Raw genomic sequence first — 18,935 nt, forward strand, 5'->3', positions numbered from 1 at the left:
TACAATCTCTGTTCCTGACTGTAAGATTTCTTCAGTTGAACTCAAGCAAGAAAAAACAGTTTTCAACTGAAAAGCATAGCAGAATAAGGAAGCATTCAAACGTGCAAGAAACAAAAGGTAGATTCTCAACTGTAGACAGCAAATATCCACCAGTAATCAAAAAAACCAGAGGTATCAGGAACAGTACAGAATGTTGCATTTAATTAATGCATTTGGTATAAGGAATGATGACGGTACCATTTGCAGCAGGGAACCATTATTAGTCATGAATGAAAGGAAAAAAGGCAATTAAATAACGGCCCAGAACAGAGATAAGCCTAGCATGACTTAGTGAAGCCCACCCAATTTGACACAATTTCTTTAGTCAAATGCCTAGTAACTTACCTTTGCTTTTTCACTGGGTTCACTGGTTGTGCCATAGGGAGTATTATGCAATTCCTTTGAGACAACACACAGAAATTCAGCCTGATCTTCATTGCCATAGTTATAGGAAGAACCAATACTGACCAGCTGAAAGATGAAAAAAAAAATATCTCAGTTGCATTTTCACACAATTCCATGAATTCTCATAATTAGTACAAACACTCTTCACTGTTGGTTATGCCTGCAGCATAATACTCCACTTCAATGCACACACATTTTGATGGTGACAAATACACTGACACTCTGATGATAAGATAAAGAAAGCTTTTCTTTTTAAACACTTACAGAATTAATGATTTAAGGTTATTATTATACTGTGAAAAAAAAGCCTACAGAGACAAGCCAGTGGAGAAGTAGCCTCTTCCCTTTTTCTGTTATCTACTAGAAACCTTCCATCCTCCAAAGTTAAATTTTTAGAAAGTGTGTATGTGGTACCTTAATGTGGCATGATTTAACATGTAAATGGCTGCATGCAGGAAGCACTTTAGCCTGAAGAGATACCCACCACTTCACTTACAGAGTAACAGTACTTCTATTAAAACATATTTTGAGTGGACAAAGACTATATCTGCAATTGACTGGAAAACAGCAAGGGACAGAATAGCAGGACACTAAGACTGACATCTGAAATTCATATGTACCGCTACAAGGAAGTTAATTAAAGAAGCACTACAAGCAGAAGCCATGTATAATGAAATATGACATATATCCAAGCTTCTACAAGTCTCAATATTGAAAAATGACAATTTACTGAGAAAGAAGGAAATACTCAACATCAGTACTACCTCATATGCAGCATGTTTATCAAATGGCAGAAATGTCATGTATCTCGTCTTACCTTACACAAAGTACACTTACCTAATGCTAGAATCTTTACACAGCCCGTCTTTCCAAGCCAGAATGCATTCAGATGCAGCTGGTTCATTTATTTTAAAGGTTTATTTCAAAAGTATGACAAGATAATGTATGTTGCTATTACTACTGACACAGATCAAAGTCCTAAAAATCAACCTGTTGCAGATGCATTCTATCTAAATGTCATTACCAAAATTGTTTTCAATCTACCTGCCAAATCACCACAGACATGTGATAAGGCTGTCCTATTCCCCAGACTCTATTATATCAATTAAAGCACCCTGGTAATGGCCTCACGGAAAAGGATTTACTTGTTTTTTAGGACAACAGCAGTTGAAACACTATAGTTATCTGTTTAAAAACTCTGTATTACCATTACCCTAGCAGAGCTCCAAAAAGAGTAAAAGCCTTGTTAAAGCAGGGAAGATGCAGCCAAGATGAAATCTTGGTCCAGAATCTGCACTTGAGCGATAAGATTATTCCTCCAAGAATCAGGAAGGTAGACCAAGGCTAAATGCAGCTTCCATATTGCACTGTCAGGAGAAAATAAAGCCTCATTGTACTTTTAAGGAGAAGAGAGGAGAGAGATGCTCGGATGTTCCAGCAGTGTGGTGAGACAGCCGAGCAGCAGCTCCACAGATGGGGTGCTCATGTCCCCCCCATGAGCAGGTCACGTCTGCCCCAGGAACCAGCTGGGTGCCAGGCCTAGGCAACGTCACACCCTGCCATACCCTGGCGGCATTACAACATGCAAGGCTCATCTGAGAACGAGCAGGACTGGCAAACAAAATTCAGCACTCCTAGGGTACCTACTGTACCTACACCGCTGGGTGTGACCACCAGGAACCCTTCCCTCCCTCGCTCCTAAGGTCGCTCTAGCTCTGCAGAACACATACACAGTAATGAACACAAGCTGATCATAAATTAATGTGATACAAACTATTTTTCTCATGAAAACCATGTAATGACATTACAAAATCCCGTTTTTTTAGGAAGCACCAATAAAACCTCACTGGAATGCAAAGGCACCATTATCTTGCAGCGCTGAGTTGGGTAGTCTCTGCAACCTGCGCCATAATGTGTTTGTGAAATATACACTAACAAAGCCCATGCAATAACTAGTTGCTTAGTTGCACAAAACTGACTAACGAAGTCCTGAAAAAGCTGGAAAATCAAACCATACTTACTTCATGTATAGATATGGTTTGCTGATTCTCTTTCCTAGCAGCAAAACATCAGCAAAAAATATAATGCACGGATTTTCAGGGAAAAAAGCAGTTAAGTTGACTTGAAGTCTGCTGAAGTGGTATAAAGTTTATCCCATATATTATATAGCAATTAGAAACCATGTCATACAAATACAGTAACTGCTTCAATTATGGAGGTAAAACATGGGACTATTTTAAACAGTATTTTTAACCCACTTAAAGGCTAGAAAGCACTCCAAAAGTTGGATACATATTTAAATAAAGCCATGCATAATTCACCTTCTCTGAATATGAATTAGAATACATAAAGTATATTCATACATAAAGTATATTCATAATATATATAAAGTATACATAAAAAGTATCCTTCATAATGTATGAAGTCTAAAATTCAAGCATATGATTTGGTTTAGTACACTGACAGATTTTCTTCTTCCAAAATGGCAAGAACTTGATAACACATTAGCTATGACAACAACTACCAGAAGGAAAAATACTTCTTTAATCACTGACACTCAAAAGCAATAGATGACCCCTCTGAAAGCAGGTATAACAAAAGATCAAAAGATCAGTCAAATCACCAATTCTGGTTCAACAAGTTTGACAGATCTTCAGCTGACAGCTACTTATATCCCCCACTAATGCTTCATAATCCAAGTAAGTTAACCTTTTACAACTAAGTCCTAAGTCTTTTTTTTTTTTTTTAGATGTGGAAGACACTACTTACTAGCTAGCTGATTGAACCGAATGCAAAACATCGGGATGACTTTTTGCCATTGTAATCAGCTGGTGCATTTCAAGATAAAGTCATTTTTGCAAGCATAGTAACAACAGCATGCTAGAAACTTCATTGTATCTTGTTGAGATGCATCAGCAACAGTTAAGGGTGATGACAGAAAAAGAAACAACTGAAAATTATTGCAGTTTACAGCTGAACCATTGTGTCAGAAAGTGTATCAGAAACAAAGCAGTTTACCAGCACTTGTATTCCAAGTCATCCCAGTGTTCCCAGTGTTGGTGGGAACATTTTAAGAAGGATGCTGGTAAACTGGGGGGAATTGTTACACACCCACACCTGTCTCTGTCCATCCCTGCCTTCCACCTCCTCCCTCACCTTGAAAAAAACCCACAACAAACCAGAACCCACAACAAATCAGAGTAATCTGAGGTCTGCAAAAAATGCATTACAAAGCACAGGAAAAAGATTTCAAATTATCCAGCCTACTGTTTCTCAGGCTTTCTGAAAGGACAAACTCTTATCTGGCTCACGGGGTTTAAACAGTAGACAGAGTTTTAATGACCAAGAACTTAAGAAGGGAAAAAAGAACATTTGGAAACTCTGAATTTCATACATTTGTATTATCATATATATGTAGGTGTACATGCATGTATGTGGTTTTCCTGTTTTTTTCCTTCCATGACTTGCATCGTTACACTCCTTCCCAAAGAAGTGTCACCCTGCTTGAGTGTCTCTGTGAGCCCCCAACACTAACTGAGTACAGAAAATTAATTATTTCATGATCCATTCACTGTTTGCATGGAATAAGGGTGCTGACACTAGTAGGCTGTCAGCTGTAACTAAAAAAAACCAGCATGAATGGAATGCGTTATTATTATTATTAAGCAGAAATATAGTTATTTGCATTATACTGCTTGATGTGCCAAGACAGGTCAGGATTTTCCTGAAAAGTCAGAGAAATAACAATAGAGAAGTTCCTGTCTCATAAAGCCTGGACTTTTAAGTAAGAAAGATGACAATCAGAAAGGGCAAAATTAAAAACAAACAAACAAACCACAACAAAAAAACCCCCACAAAAATAAAAAAAAACAGTTTGGCATAAGTAAAGGTGAACAGACAGACATTACCTTATGCCTAGCTATGGTCAGGCTTGTTTTCAAAGAGGGAAGATCTAAGAATGAATTTCAGGGACAATAATTAAGTAATTCTCTGAATATTTTTTTCTAAGTTTGCAGCTCTGTGAGAAGATAACCATGTCTTTCAAAAAAGACTGTTTAAGACAGATGATAAAAGTGATACAGCTGATAGAATAGGCCAAATGATTCCTGCATCAAGTTACTCAACAGCAGCAAAATATATTAATCTCTCCCAGTCTTAAATCAATGACTGTACACCTAAAAATATCCCTATAAGCAGGCAAAATGGTTGGTGCATCACTTTTAGGAACATTTCTGAAGTTAACAAATCTCATGCCTAACTAAACTGAGACAGATCTTAAAACCAGCCACATTTCAGTAACTGGCCTATACTGGTTTGGTGTGCTGTTCAACAACATTGAGTCAGGATCTATACAGTACATTTACAGGACACATTAGCAGCAGCATTAACATCACAGATAACCACTCCAACTTGCACAAACAGCACCCCTGTCTTTCTCTGCTTCTCACTCCAGTAACTCATATTAACCAATTCTTCTACTTCGAAACTACCAAATTCCTTCTTTCTGTGAGGGACAGATTCTCAAAACTGAGTATGTTTTGTAACAATTACTCTCAAATCCTACTTTAAATATTCTTATACTTTGGATATTACTGCTACTATTTCAGACATGGTGAACTCCTTATACACTAGAAAGTTTGTCTTGGAAAGCTTGTCTTTTTTTTTTTTTTCTAATTAAACTAACTAACAGTCGACAGAATAAAAGAAAGTCCTCCCCTCTTTTTTTTACAGAATCAAGCTACACAAATGTAAAAATAGCCTCTACACCTTTTAGAGATAACTGCTAAACTCAGCACTGATGACTGACACCAGGGCCACAAGTATAATTAATTTAGGTCTGTAAATGAAATTGTCAGAGTTCAAATCTAAGAGAAAATAAAATTTATTCCCTTCCAGATTCTTTAATTTTAATTTTATATCTGCATTCTTTTCTTCACTACCTTCTCCCATCTTATTATGTTGAATTTTACTTTGAGCTATCTAGGACATGAACATATGAATAGTATCATGCTGCCTGTACTCTATACACCCTTAATAGCAGGCCACCTTTCCTAGTTGGTTCCAGAAACTCTGCAAGCTTGGTGCATTAATTCCACATTTCAAATGTTACCTATACAACTACAAGAAACAGACAGTGCTTGGTACATTGAAAGCAGATTCTGGGGCATAGCTAGGCAACATCTGAAATGTATAATCGCATGGATGATGGTCCATGTAAACTCACAGGTCAGGTTCTGCTCTTATCAAGTCACTTTACTGTCATGTTATTTTCATTATATTATACTGATCTTTCAAACTGAATAACCATATATATATATAGCAAGGAAAAGAACAAATACTCAGAGTATTTTATTGATGAAAAACACTACAGATCACCAGTTTCCCAAATCAATTCACATAAGACACCTCAAAATGGAGCACGGCTATGCAAAAAACCAAAAATTGACTCCAGTGTTACTGTTAGCAAAAAGCCCTTCCCAAACTCTTGAACACTGGGAGGTAATACAGCAATTAAAAAAGCAGTGACCTGAGGGCAAGGGGAGTAGGAAGGATGAGACAAGGAATGAAGCTATGATTCTTCATTTGAGTTTCAAGAAAATTTCCCAAGAGGGGAAAAAAAACAAAACAAAAACCAACCAAACAAAACAACCCCAAAAAACCCCCAGGATATTCTTTCAATTTGAGACAAGATTTAAAACTGCTGGTTTTGTTCTCCCTTCACTCCTCCAGATTTTATTTCTGAAAAATTTTGTTATTCATTGTTACAGTTTGAATATATTTCATCCACCTAAAAAAAAACAGGTAAGTTCAGAGTTACCAGAAGTAAAGGGTTCAAACTCAGAACTCAACTAGCTATTAGGTTGATGAAATACACTTAAACGAGAACAATTATTAACACAGAAATCTCCCTTTCTGAAACCAATGAACTCAAAGCTATATTTACAGGACTCCAAATGTTTAAATTGCACCACTTTTACTTAACCAATATGGGTTAAAGGCTGTTAACTTTGGAAGAAAACTTAAGGAAAAAAAGTTACCTACTGAGAACCTAGGACCTCTTCTTAAGTAAAACCTTTATCTAAATAACTAGGAGGGATTTGTTTGTTTTTATTACTTTTACAATATGAACATTCATAACGTATAATGAAATACTGTGAATATAAATAAAAGCCAGTCACAAATACACACAAATTACTATGTGCTGTACATCCAGAAATAAAGTGAAATGACTTGAAAGCAGTAGAAATGCAAGGAGGCCAAGCACATTAGTGTGAGGGCAAAAAGAATGGTGTGACACACCTCACTGCAGCATTTCTGGAAGCATCTCTCTTCCCGTGACACTATCAGCAGATACTCTGACTGCTGGGCCCGGCCACAGCTGTACTGGGAACCTATACTGACAAGCTGAAATAACCAATCAAAGCAAAACACAAAAAGAAAACTTTGTAAAGCTGAAGCAAATACCATTATCCAAATTGTACAAATAACAGATGAGCTCAAATTCAGGTAACATTTACTTGCCACTAGAACAGGTTGCTAGCAAGCTACAACTTTAATTTCAACATACTTAAAATTTATGGAGGCAGTTGCAAAGCCCTTTGTAATTTCAAGGGAAGTTGAGAGTTACTGATATTAAGTCACAAGACTTCCCCACGTCACTGTGTAGCCCACTACTCTGAAAAACATAAACCAAGTTCGGTGCATCATACAAGTGAGCATTATTTTCCTGTCATACTTGCCAAGTGCAGGAGGTAACGTGGATACAAGACTGGAAGGTGTTATGTGAAGCAGTAACTCAAGCCTGGGTATGAAAGTGATTTATCTTGTTCCAGATATTGATAAACAAAATACAGCTAAGGAAACATATTAAGTCAACTAGAGGTAAAAAAGCTGAGTGCTCTAAATTGGTTTTAGAAGGGGTAAAGTACAGAAGAACCAAGAAAATAAGTGAAGTGGAAAAAATTGTTTTCTTCCCATAAAAATCAGTATATCAAGAACTCTGTACACACCTGCAAATGTCTAAAAATTCAGAAGTTCAGAATAACCTCAGCTAAGTTTCTCAACTTCTTATTACAAAAAATATTTTATCTTACTATCACATGGCAATTCCTAGCCCATTTAAATTAAAAGCACAGCCTGTCAGCACACCTTGAAAAAGATTAGAGCTTTAAATTAAGTGTGAAAAACCAAACAACTGCTTATTCTGAGTAAACGGGAGATTACCACTGATGAAAAGGCTCATGAACAGTACATTTATTTTTATTCTGCTATTGTTATGTGAATAATTTTGAAGATAGCAGCTAAATAGCATCCCCCTCATACAGTGAGCATATGTAAGACAGCATTAGGGTGACAGACTCAGGGTACATTAATCATTAAAATGTACATGACTTACACACCACTACTGTTTAAAGCCTTTGTATGCAGCAATTCTGTAGAACCCTAAGTTTCTCATTATGCATCACTGTCAAAATATTGTTCTGTCTGGTTGCGTGAAGAGGTTTACAAATGTAGCTAAAAATCATCTGCAGAATAACCCACTGTTATCACAAAAGTGGGGCAGCACAACTCCTAGCAGCTGCTTTTGGACTGGGACTGATACAGAATTGCAGTACTCTGGCATCACTTCCACTCCAATTCTTTCAAAAAGTGCATCAATACATCCAGGTAAATGCACCAGAAATTTAACACCTTCCACTCCTATTTAATCACCACATCCAATTGTACTTTACAAGAACATTTGTTAATGTTAAGGCTAAACAAATATATTTTATCAAAACCAACCAGTTAAACACGTTACCTGGGGCACAGAGCACAAGGACCCTCAACCCACAGGAATTTTACTCCTCTGAAAAAGTGGGTAATTTCTGTCCCACCAATGATATGTATGTAGTGTGGCAGGTGCTACCCCACAGATCGAAGGAAACACGCTGCTGAGCAAGACAAGCTTAGAACAGATAAATTACAGAAATGCTGTAGAGTTCTCAAAGCTTATCAATAAAACTGTTTAGATGATACAGAATATTTTATTAATGTTTCAAGTCAATGACGTCTGCTAAAACCAGGTCTGTGACCCAACCAAAGGAGAGAATTGGCCTAGTGTTGTGTGACCATACAGCCTTTGCGTTTATCTGCTTCCAACTCGGTGTCCAAGAAAGAGCAACATGGGGGAGGGAGGAAGTAGGGAGAAAGCTGGAGGAAACAAGGACATGACAGTCAAGAAAACCACTGGAATTATCCAGTTCTAAAAGAGATTCTAAATTCTTACAGATAGTATAACAGCTCTTTCAGCCTTTCTTTTACTGTCAGAGTATTACTCCTAAATACAATGTCACCCAAAAAATACAAGGCTTTAGCACAGGTAAAAGCCATAGTATTATTTAATCTGTTAAAAAGGAAAGAACCTCTACTTGCAATGAAAGCTAGTTTCTCATGACAAAGCAGAACACAAAATAAAACTCTGCCCATCAGCTGGTCAAAAAACAGTCACGTGCACTAACTGAGATGATCTCCAGGGACTTAGACAATATTGAGCTTCTGGCCTGCCAAGCAGGCCTGGTAATACTTGAGCTGGAGAACTGAGGCTTAAGAAGCTTTCTCTGTGCTGGTTTAGCTTATCTGGCCATGACTGTCTACAAGACACCAGCACCTTGCACATTTCATCAACTATAAACAAAAGGTTCTCTTTTACCCTCGTGTATCGTAATTTTTTTAAATTTTGCTTTGTTGTGTTATTAGAGTGAGCCTGCACAGGACAAGAGGCTTGTGCCTATTCCAATCTCTCCTACACCAGACACTGAAAAAGATGCTAGCAGCAGAGCACTTGCATCTCACTCCAGAGTTAACAGGTTCCTTGCTCCAAAGCAGTTCAATTATTTTGGTAGGTTAGGAAAGTAAAGGATAAAGAGGCCATGTAGTTAGTTTCTTATTTACAGAGATCAGCAAAGATAACAGAAAGATCTTACTGCAATTTTACAATGTATTCTTGAACATACACACAAAGCTATTTTTAAGCAGTGCAAGGAACAAAAGCATCATGTTACCCACACCCATCCAGCTTCACATCCAAGCTGGTTAAGTTTACCCTCCTGTGTGTATCAGTCCTTTATCTGAAGAACCATTGTTTGGGCCTGACAAACATTTGTCAAACATTTGTCTCACTTATTTTACCCAGAGCTCTTTATATCTGACCTATGATTCACATCAACTTGTATTAGTTAATTTCTGTTTATTCACCCTTCAAACACTCACGCAGACACTGAAGAAACTACATTTCAACCATGAGGTAGATGTTTTTATAGAAGATCAGCATACAATTTACCTCCTGGGAAGCTACAGTTTGTTCCCTCTCTGACAAATAAGAATACAAATACAAAATTTTAACTTAACTGCATACCTTTATCTAGTCTATTTCTGAAAATGACTGCACATAAAAAGATGCACAGAATTGACTTTTTACTCCTCTTCCATATAACTGCAGTTTTAGAAGACTTTGTAATTATATCCCATGTGGTTTTTTACCTGTTCAAATTTCCAGCCATCAGACATTGTAGAAACCATCTGAGTGAGCTCCTCTTCCTGGCACTGCAGCACTCTGTACACATGTTTGACTGGCACCTTCAAGAAGAACGATAAGATGCTCAACACAGCATGGAATTCACTATGTTTTTGACTTGTTTAAAGTTGCCTTTTTTCTTTAGAAGTATGAAACACCCCCTTGAACACCTTGCTATTTTTTTTTAATAAAAAATGTGTTCAGAGTCACCTTGCAGAAGACTCCATGCTTCATGAATGTTCAGGGACTAAAGGTGCTACTTAACAGTTATGTTAAGTGTGTGACAGGAGCTAAAGAGCCTCTGTACGTCTGCGGCACAGCACAAGGCACAAACTGCAGGTACCCCTTAGTTAGGCAATCTCATCTAAAGGTATATAAGAAAAATAAATTCTACAAAAGCTGCTTTCTAAAATAACTATTTCCAGAAATGATACGACAAATTCTAGTGTTACCAGACTTTTCTGGACAATTCTTAGAATGCTTTCAGCTCTTGAACAAGAACTGGAACCCTGTGTCTGTGCCCCTTGTAAGCAGACTGGCAGGTACTGGCAGTTAAGAATCTTTATGTACTAATGGTTCCAGCTCAGCCAGTGGTGGAGGCACCATCCAGCATCTTACTGAGGAAATAAGCAGTCAGGGCAAAAAAACAGAACTCACCCACTACTTGCCATAGAACAAATCATCAAAAACACAATAAAAAACAGCCTCACCTGTGAGATTTTGCTGTCTCTTTCTCTTATTTTGTCCTTTACCAGTTTTATTAGTGATGTGATATTGTAGAATTCAGCCTCTTCCAGTACACCTAGTATGAGAACATTTTTTTGAAAGAGTGTAACCAAAGATTTCAGGCCAAAACTACCAACCAGTTTCTAAGATTATCTTCTCTACAGCTATAGAAAATTACTTATTTTGCCCTAGGAAAAGTTCATTTACCAAAACTAAAATAAAAGCCACCAAAAAAAACCCTTAAAGGAAAACTTCAGGTCCTAAAAAAAAAAATCCCAAAGAAAACTGATGCTATTTCATACACAGAATGAGAAGCAGGAAACAAAAAGAAAAAAAGGAGCACAAATGCCATTTCATAGCAGACTGATGGACCACCACAGCTTAGGCCCCACCTCAGGCTGGAATACAAAAGAGAAATTCAAATAGTCCAACTGAAAAGCTCTGCAAGCTGCTAAGTGTGCAGAAAATTTTTCTTCCTGTCATTTTTGCTTGAAAAGGACTAAACCCAAATATTTCACAGGGTCACACTGGAAAGATACAAGATCTTATGAGAAAAGGCATTCCCCTCATGTCTGAATATTTATGTTCTATTTGCAACTGGGGACAGGGGCTGTAAATCAGGAATCATACTCAAATAACAGCATATACTATATATCTACACAATACCTATCAGCTTTTCCTGAAATAGATCAAAATGCTACACTGATTGAGATTTACCATCTAGTTGTAAGTCACTTTTGGTGACTCAGAAGCAGTGAATGTAACAAGCAAGTGACACGAAAGCAAGAGATTTAGTAACATCTTACCTTCCTCAGCTAGGTCCTTATTAATAACCAGTTTCCCGTGTCTGAGATAGTTCAGTACTGGCCCAAAGTAGGTCGGGTCTCTGTCTATTAAATAGGCACCTGTTTCATCCTAGATTAGAAAAACAAAACAAAAAACAAAACACCAAAAACAAAAAGCCCCACAAAAAAAAAAACACCACACACACAAAAAAGCCACAACCCGAACAAACAAAAAATAAAAAAACCCACCATGATTTGAACATCCAAGCAGGCACGACAAGCTAATATTCAGCTTGGCATCTGAATAGCAAGCAGGTATTCAGATATAGCCACATCCATTAAAGCCAGATTTATTGAGACGTTAAAAATAATTCAACAATGTAATTGTAATTATATCAAATTGATCACTCAACTCCATCATGTACAACTTCTCTTAACTGACCAGTCCCCCCAATCCCTTGTCAAAAGAGACTTATCAAAGTTGTGAAAGATCTAAGCAGTGAGAACACTGAAAATTACGGTTAAAAATAACACAGAAAACTATGTTTTGTTTGGAAATATGAGGAATCAGATCAAAGGCAACATTCCAGTGAGGTTCACCTACTAGCTTTTTTCTTGTTTTCATTAAAGGCAAACAAACATTCCTTCTCTTTAGCCTCAACGCTTTGTTCTAATAACTTGGTTTTCTCTTAGCTCAGATGTACAAATGCTCCCAGGGTACTGAGAGAGTAGCTGTGTGCCAAGCAAGGGTTGCACATGCATCTTGTGGAAAAAAACCATACACTGGAGATGCAGCTCCTGCACACCTCACGCAGAGGCTGAAAGGAGAGATCAAAGTAACTGATGGTCAGTTCACAGAACAGAGTACAGTATTTTGTGGAATGCAAAATACAGAGAAAGAAACTCAGCTGAGCAGCTAATATTCTTGACAAAGAGACAAAGGAGAAAATTGATTTTTTTTGACACAATTTAGTCTTTGTGTAAACACCTGTGATCAAAGCAGTACTAACATACTTTGTGCTGGCCAGAGGTCTAAGGAAGGCTGATAAGACAAATATCTGACAGGGCCACTGCTCCTTTCTACTATCAGGTGGATCACTGACAGTATTAATCCTTTAGTGCCTAAAGTTTTGGTGCAATAGATCTCCTACAGATAAATACTGGACAGGTGTGGCAGCACCCGAAATACGTTTTCTATTTATTCTTAATATTCTAGTTGTTTACAGGAGATACCAAAAAAGCATCACTACCAACAATCCTAACTAATTTTCAATAATTCTCCCCCAAATCTACATGTAATAGTGATACTTGTTCTGCATGAAAAAAAATGTACAGACTAAATCCTTTCCATTTGGACATTAATGCTGATACATAAAGACCTCATTACTGAACTTTGACACCTGAAAACTCTCTCATTTAACAGTACCTAAATTCCTAAAATGTTTCATTGGAAAAAAGATGGTGGATGCCTTATCAGGTATGTGGATTTTGTTTCTGGACGGCTGTACTTGTTTACTTTTTTCTTTTTCACAACAGTAAATATCAATAGTCGAAGTTTAAAAACTCTGGCTACATTGTAACAGTGAGCTATCCAAATCCAACAGGATTCACTTTATTATGGAAATTCTGTGTAAAATCATACATAGACTGAACAATTCAGAGTAACTGGCCACCTCCTTACTCAGATAACAGATATGGAAAACGTGCATTAATTAACATTCTTCCAAAGAGAAAGGAGTGTGTCTTGGACTTGGATCTTACAACTCAGGTATGACACAGACTAGTGCCAGGGACTCAAGACTCAAAATATAAACCACTCAGTAAAGACTATTGTAATGATATGCAATGAATGCACAGAAAAAAGAGGCACAAAATTTACTTCCTAGGCATCTTCCTATAGAAAATGCCTTCCCACTCCTCCTTCAGAGTGAGGGGCCTGATTATCCTTCAGCATACACTAAGTACTTTGTGTTGAAATCACTAAGAAAAGCCGATTACACTAGATCTGTAAGGGTATTTATGTAAACATAAATCCAACAAAAGCTGACACAGTACTGTAGTCATCTACTCCACCTAAAACTCTCAAAATATGGGTCATAAGTCTTTCCATGCATTCAGAATATTTTAGGATTGGCTTTGTCCACACGCACAAGAAAACATCGAAATTAATTTAACCTTTAGAAAGTAGTGGTGAAACCTAACCATTCTGTGCCAGCCATTCCAATAACTAGCTACTGTTGCTGTTAAAAATACCTGCTTTCTAGCCTGGACATCTGTAGTTTCACGCTTCACCAGTTGGATCTCACAATACCTTTGTTAGACTGACAGGCTTCACTATTGGTTTTCTAGTCCCTAAGTATGTATCACTCCTTGCCAAAAACAGCCTGTTCTGCTCTTTACAACCTTCCACCAAGCCATGTTTCATCTTGTGCCTGCTATTCAACTTTTCCGATTTTGAAGTGACCTTGAGTTGTGGGTACCAGAATCGGGTACAGGATTCAAGCAGGACTAAAGACATAGATCTCCCTAATTCTCCCCAAGAATAGCATTAATACACTAGTTGAAATGTCTGAAATTTTTTTCCGGTTTATTCTCTTGAGGTCAAAAATAGTCCAAAGACTTCTCAAATTCTTTTCCAGAATGTGAGCTCTTGGCTCACAGCTGTGCTCCAACATGAGTGTCTGAAAACCTGACATAATTTAAATATACTGAGCAAGCAGCAGTTCTGCTAAAGGCAGCAATATGCACAGAAATACAATAATATTTGGCACTAAATCTGGATTTAGAAATAGCTGTCTCTGCTAGCCACTACGCTTTTTAAACTTTGAGCTGGATGCCCAGAACATATTTTTCTCAAACTACGTGGCCCAAAAACCTGGAGCACCATCGGAGTGCGAACACTAATCAAAACTACATTTATAACATAACCCACATCAGACATCTCTTGGGCAGAGAAAGTTTATTACAGCTATATCTTACAATAATGACTGCAATTAAGACACCTTTTAGTACTGACAGTTCAGGACCTGCTGCCAGGAGGATTTTGATTTTTCTAAAACATTCAGTGCTTGCTTGCTTCCTTCCATAACAGATTCTACCTCAGCACAATTATGCTTAACTCAAGTATGAACACTCTTGGCAAAAACCTGATGAAGAAAGGCTGAAAATCTTCTCACTCTGAGGAAAGTTTAAAGAATGACAGAACAGTTTATAGAAGAAAAACTAGCATATAGATAAAATACGAAGGTGCTGAATTCAGGTAACATCTGACAGTAAAAATTACAATACAAGCATTAGATAAGTTAAACAAGGTTGGAAAAGGCTGTCTATTTTTATGTATTCATGTCTGAAGTAAGATTTAAATACTCTGGAAAACAAGCCCTATTGTGAACAGTAAGTATGACCACTACCAGTCATTCATATGCTGAAACAATTCTCAAATCCTCTTAATTACAAAGAAGATTCTTAAATACAAAGATGTATATCACATTGTGTGATTTGGATACAAATTGGAGCATAGGAGGTTTAAGGTGAATATCAGAAAATTTTTTTTTACTGTGAGAGTGACAGAGCACTGAAACAGGCTGCCCAGAGAGGTTGTGGAGTCTCCTTCTCTGGAGACATTCAAAACCCGCCTGGACACATTCCTGTGTGATGTGCTCTGGGTGACCCTGCTCTGCGGGGGGGTTGGACTAGATGATCTTTCCAGGTCCCTTCCAACCCCTATGATTCTATGATTGTGAAAAATACTAACTTCAGAGAATCAGTATCATTATCTCATTTCATTCAACACTAGTTTTGCCTCAGGGTGTGTGAACGTTAATCTTTCTTCCCTTGCAGCTGGAAACGTAACTGATACCAAGAGATAGGCTGCACAGCCTTGTTCAACTCTAGCAGAAGATAATTTGAAGGCAAACACGCTACATTTCTTGAGGCCTTTCAATTCTTTTTAATAGAAAGCATTAAGGAAATCTTATGATTTATGTAGTTAAATACCAAAAAAACATGTTGTCATAGAAATTACAGTAGAGGAAAATCCCCATGTACACAACTGATGTTTGTAAAGCACAACCTATGAACTATTTCAGTTTCCTACTCTTGTTTCCAATAAACCTATCCAATTAACCTCCTTCAGACCCTCTTAATGTATCAACATAGTTAATTTTTATATGCCTCATTTATTGAGTTTAGGCAGAAACAGCTCTAATATTTTTTGTTTTGCTTATAGGTCTGTTCTCATCTGAGATAAGCAATTCTTATCGCTTCATTTGCTAAAAATTCTGACTTGGCAATCTTGCACAGCAGGAAAGAACGTGAGCTAAACTTTTTTTTCAAAGATGTATATTCACTGGTGTAGGAGCCAATTTAATTATTGACACTTCTGCTTGGTCTTGCTCCTAGATGTAGAACCTGCCCCCCTTCCCTTTTGTAAGCTGGAACAACATTAGAGCTTTCCACAAGCTGATTTAACTCATTGAAGTTATAAAAAAATTTGTCTCCTCCTTCACTGTTTCTGAGTTACATACTTACCAGATGGAGCATGATCAGACAAACATGAAATACGCTTATAAACTATAGAACATGGTTTTGTATTATGAGCACAATTCAGTAATAATCTGTGGAAAATACACCTAAAACTTCCCAAAGTGTTTGACATGCTTCCCAGAAAAATTCCCCATACAGGAAACATGATACACCCTGTCAAGGCTGTATTTTTCATAGTTTTTTTCAAACAGAGGGCTGTGACTATCAGTTTTAATAATCTCAACTGGCGGCTCATCTCACAGGACTCTACCTCGTCCCAACTCCCCCACATCCTCATCTGGAGGCAGGGACAGGTGTGTCTGGGATGGGTGTAACAGGCATCAGCCTACACCTGAGCTCAAGCACACATTCTCTCTCACTTCAAAGTTTAAAACATGGTATTTAAAACACATGAGATTTTTAGGAAGAAAACACAATGGAATCCAACCCAGGGAATTATAGTTTGGAGACCAAACTTTAAGAGGGCAGTATAAGGAACTGCTTAGATTATGTTTTGCTGTTTACAGGAGATGAAGAATCTAAAGATTCTGAATCAAATCCCTGGAAGAAAGGTGCTAGGTGTTTAAGTAATCTTAGACATTGGAATTAACACACTATGATGAGTAATCTAAGAGACAGGCCACTTCTGCAAAATTCAAGGTGACAGTTGACTGCAGAAACAAGGCTCTGAATGGCTGAAGTGAAAATCAGTGACTACAGATAGTGAAACAGTGGAGCATGACCCTGTCAAATGTTGTACTGAAAAGACCACCATAGCACACAGTTAACCAGGAAAGGCTTCACTTGTTGCACTTCAAATTGAAGACATCCAGGTTTGTAACTCTAGAGAATGCATCCCTCAATAACAGGATTTTCTCTAAAACCATATTTTCTGCAACAATTTGTGGTTCTCTCTACACCTACTGCTTGCCCCACATTACTGATTTGCACAATAATCTATTAAAGAGATACAATCTTATTTAAAAGGCTACTGACAATGGCAGAACAATGCCATTTGTTTGTATCTTGCTGAAGTGGTTTTCTTAGACTTCTACATTGGCAAAAAAGGATGACACTTGGTCATATTTAAGCAGCCCAAATGCTGCATAGGCATGTTCCCTGTACGCAAAGGGTATCTTTCTACAGCTGTGACTATATCTTGCTTTAAAGTAGTCACTGACCCTATTAACAACTAAAACTATTTAAATCTAGAAACACGAAAAAAACCCCTACCAAACAGCTAACATTCTGAGCATAAATTTATGATTTGCTGCTACAACCCAAAAATGTAAACACAATAAAAAAATAAAATATCTGCATTAGTAGCCTCATTAAATTTTCTCAACATAGTCATACCTCACTGATTGTGCTTGTGAAAGATGATTGATTGGTGAAAGTGGTGACAAAGTAAGCAGCCAAACACCTTAATTAGAACTAAAGCATTTCTTCTAAAAATGTAGCTTCTCTCCCCCTCTCTGATGACATTGACAGATAGCAAATAAGCACGTTTTTACAGTGGAACAACTGAAACAGGTGTCTTAATTTATTAAGTGTGCCTTATCTTTTATTTAAGAAACCTTAGAAGAAAACTTTCCTACTCCTTCCCAAGTTAACAACACTTTCTGAGCTATCAACAAGCCACCTACATTTTAAAGTTTATTTTTAGAGGCCAACTTAAGCTAATCCTCAAAAAAAAACCCAACCCAAAGCAAACAAAAAACAAGAAACAATCCCCATACTGCCACAATGTAACGTGTTTTTTCTCCAACTCTGGAATACAGTTTAAGTTCTGTTTCCTATCTTCTTAAACATTTAAACATCCTTTCTTGAAGTTAAACATGAAAAAAAGGAAGCAATGTACTACTAGTCTCACTGAAAAAAAATAACTTAAAATGTACATATATAAAAAATAAACTTTTTCTATATTTAAGGGTCAGAAGCTGTTCCCTTCTTTTGCCTAAGTATACTGTACTGGAAGCCCAATTTCATCCACTCTGCTCCAAAATCGCTTTCAAAACCAGCACTATATCCGAACGCTTTACATCCATAAATAAAATCTTAAACAGCAACTTTTCTTTCCCCACTGAACAGGAGTTAGAATGAATACCAGAATATCTGGTACCACCCACCGTTTGCAGCCCCTGCAGAACACGGAATATTTCACTCAAAGCACGACTGAAACAGAGCGCTAAGGCTCAAGGAGCACCGACCACCGCGGACGGCTCCGTCGGTAAAACCTGAACGAAGAGCGATGACAGTGCAGAACCGGCGCGGCGGCAGCACAGGCAGGTGCCCCACGGAGCCGCCGCGCCCAGCCCCGCCCAGCCCCGCCGCTCCGACCGGCCCTGCCCCCGCCGCCCCCGCCGCCGCCCGCCCGCCCAGCCGGGGCTCCGCACGCAGCCGGGCCCCGCGGCCGGGCCCGCACCCCGGGCCCCGCGGCCCCCGCTGCCCCAGGCCCGGCAGAGCCGCCGCCCGGCCCCGCGCCCCGGGCCCAGCGGGCGGAGCCGGCGCAGGAGCGGCCCGGGGGAGCGGAGCGGGCCCGGCAGCGGCGGGACCCGCGCTCACCTTGTCTGAGTCCAGGTCGGGGTCGGCCTGGCAGAGGCGGAAGAGGAAGGACTTGGGGTCCCTGCAGAGCGTCTGCCGAGTGGTCAGGAAGCAGGTGCCCCCCACGTTCAGCCGGACCCACTTCCCGGGCACGGCGCCAGGCGGCGCGGAGCTGCACCGGCGGCAGGACCCGCCCGGGCCGAGGCCGCCGACCGGGGGAACCGGGAAATCGCAGTGGTTCTCCGCCGCCATCCTCGCTCCGCCGGAAGGGCCCGCCCCGCCAGGCCCGCCGGCCCGCGCAGAATCGCTCGCGCCCCGCCCGCGCCTGCGCAGCAGCGGCCGCTCCGGGGGGCGGG

General features: G+C 38.9%; 1 protein-coding gene across 2 annotated transcripts in view; it reads right to left on the reverse strand.

Annotated features, from left to right (window-relative positions):
• The window catches only part of KCTD5 (potassium channel tetramerization domain containing 5), a 32,281-nt gene extending 13,390 nt beyond the window's left edge, over nucleotides 1-18,891 (reverse strand). The window contains exons 1-6 of one of the 2 annotated variants that reach the window (XM_051632006.1): nucleotides 18,601-18,891; nucleotides 11,533-11,641; nucleotides 10,711-10,802; nucleotides 9,967-10,062; nucleotides 6,745-6,849; nucleotides 385-510 (exon numbers count right to left, since the gene is read on the reverse strand). In XM_051632006.1, coding sequence (XP_051487966.1) covers nucleotides 385-510; nucleotides 6,745-6,849; nucleotides 9,967-10,062; nucleotides 10,711-10,802; nucleotides 11,533-11,641; nucleotides 18,601-18,831 — 759 coding nt within the window. In that variant the 5' untranslated portion in view covers nucleotides 18,832-18,891. The remainder of the gene's footprint in view (nucleotides 1-384; nucleotides 511-6,744; nucleotides 6,850-9,966; nucleotides 10,063-10,710; nucleotides 10,803-11,532; nucleotides 11,642-18,600) is intronic. The other variant, XM_051632007.1, reaches the window with a different exon arrangement.
• Nucleotides 18,892-18,935: the final 44 nt, after the last annotated feature.

This window comes from Apus apus, chromosome 14 (genome assembly GCF_020740795.1).
Source record: "Apus apus isolate bApuApu2 chromosome 14, bApuApu2.pri.cur, whole genome shotgun sequence".
Classification (NCBI taxonomy): Eukaryota; Metazoa; Chordata; class Aves; order Apodiformes; family Apodidae; genus Apus; species Apus apus.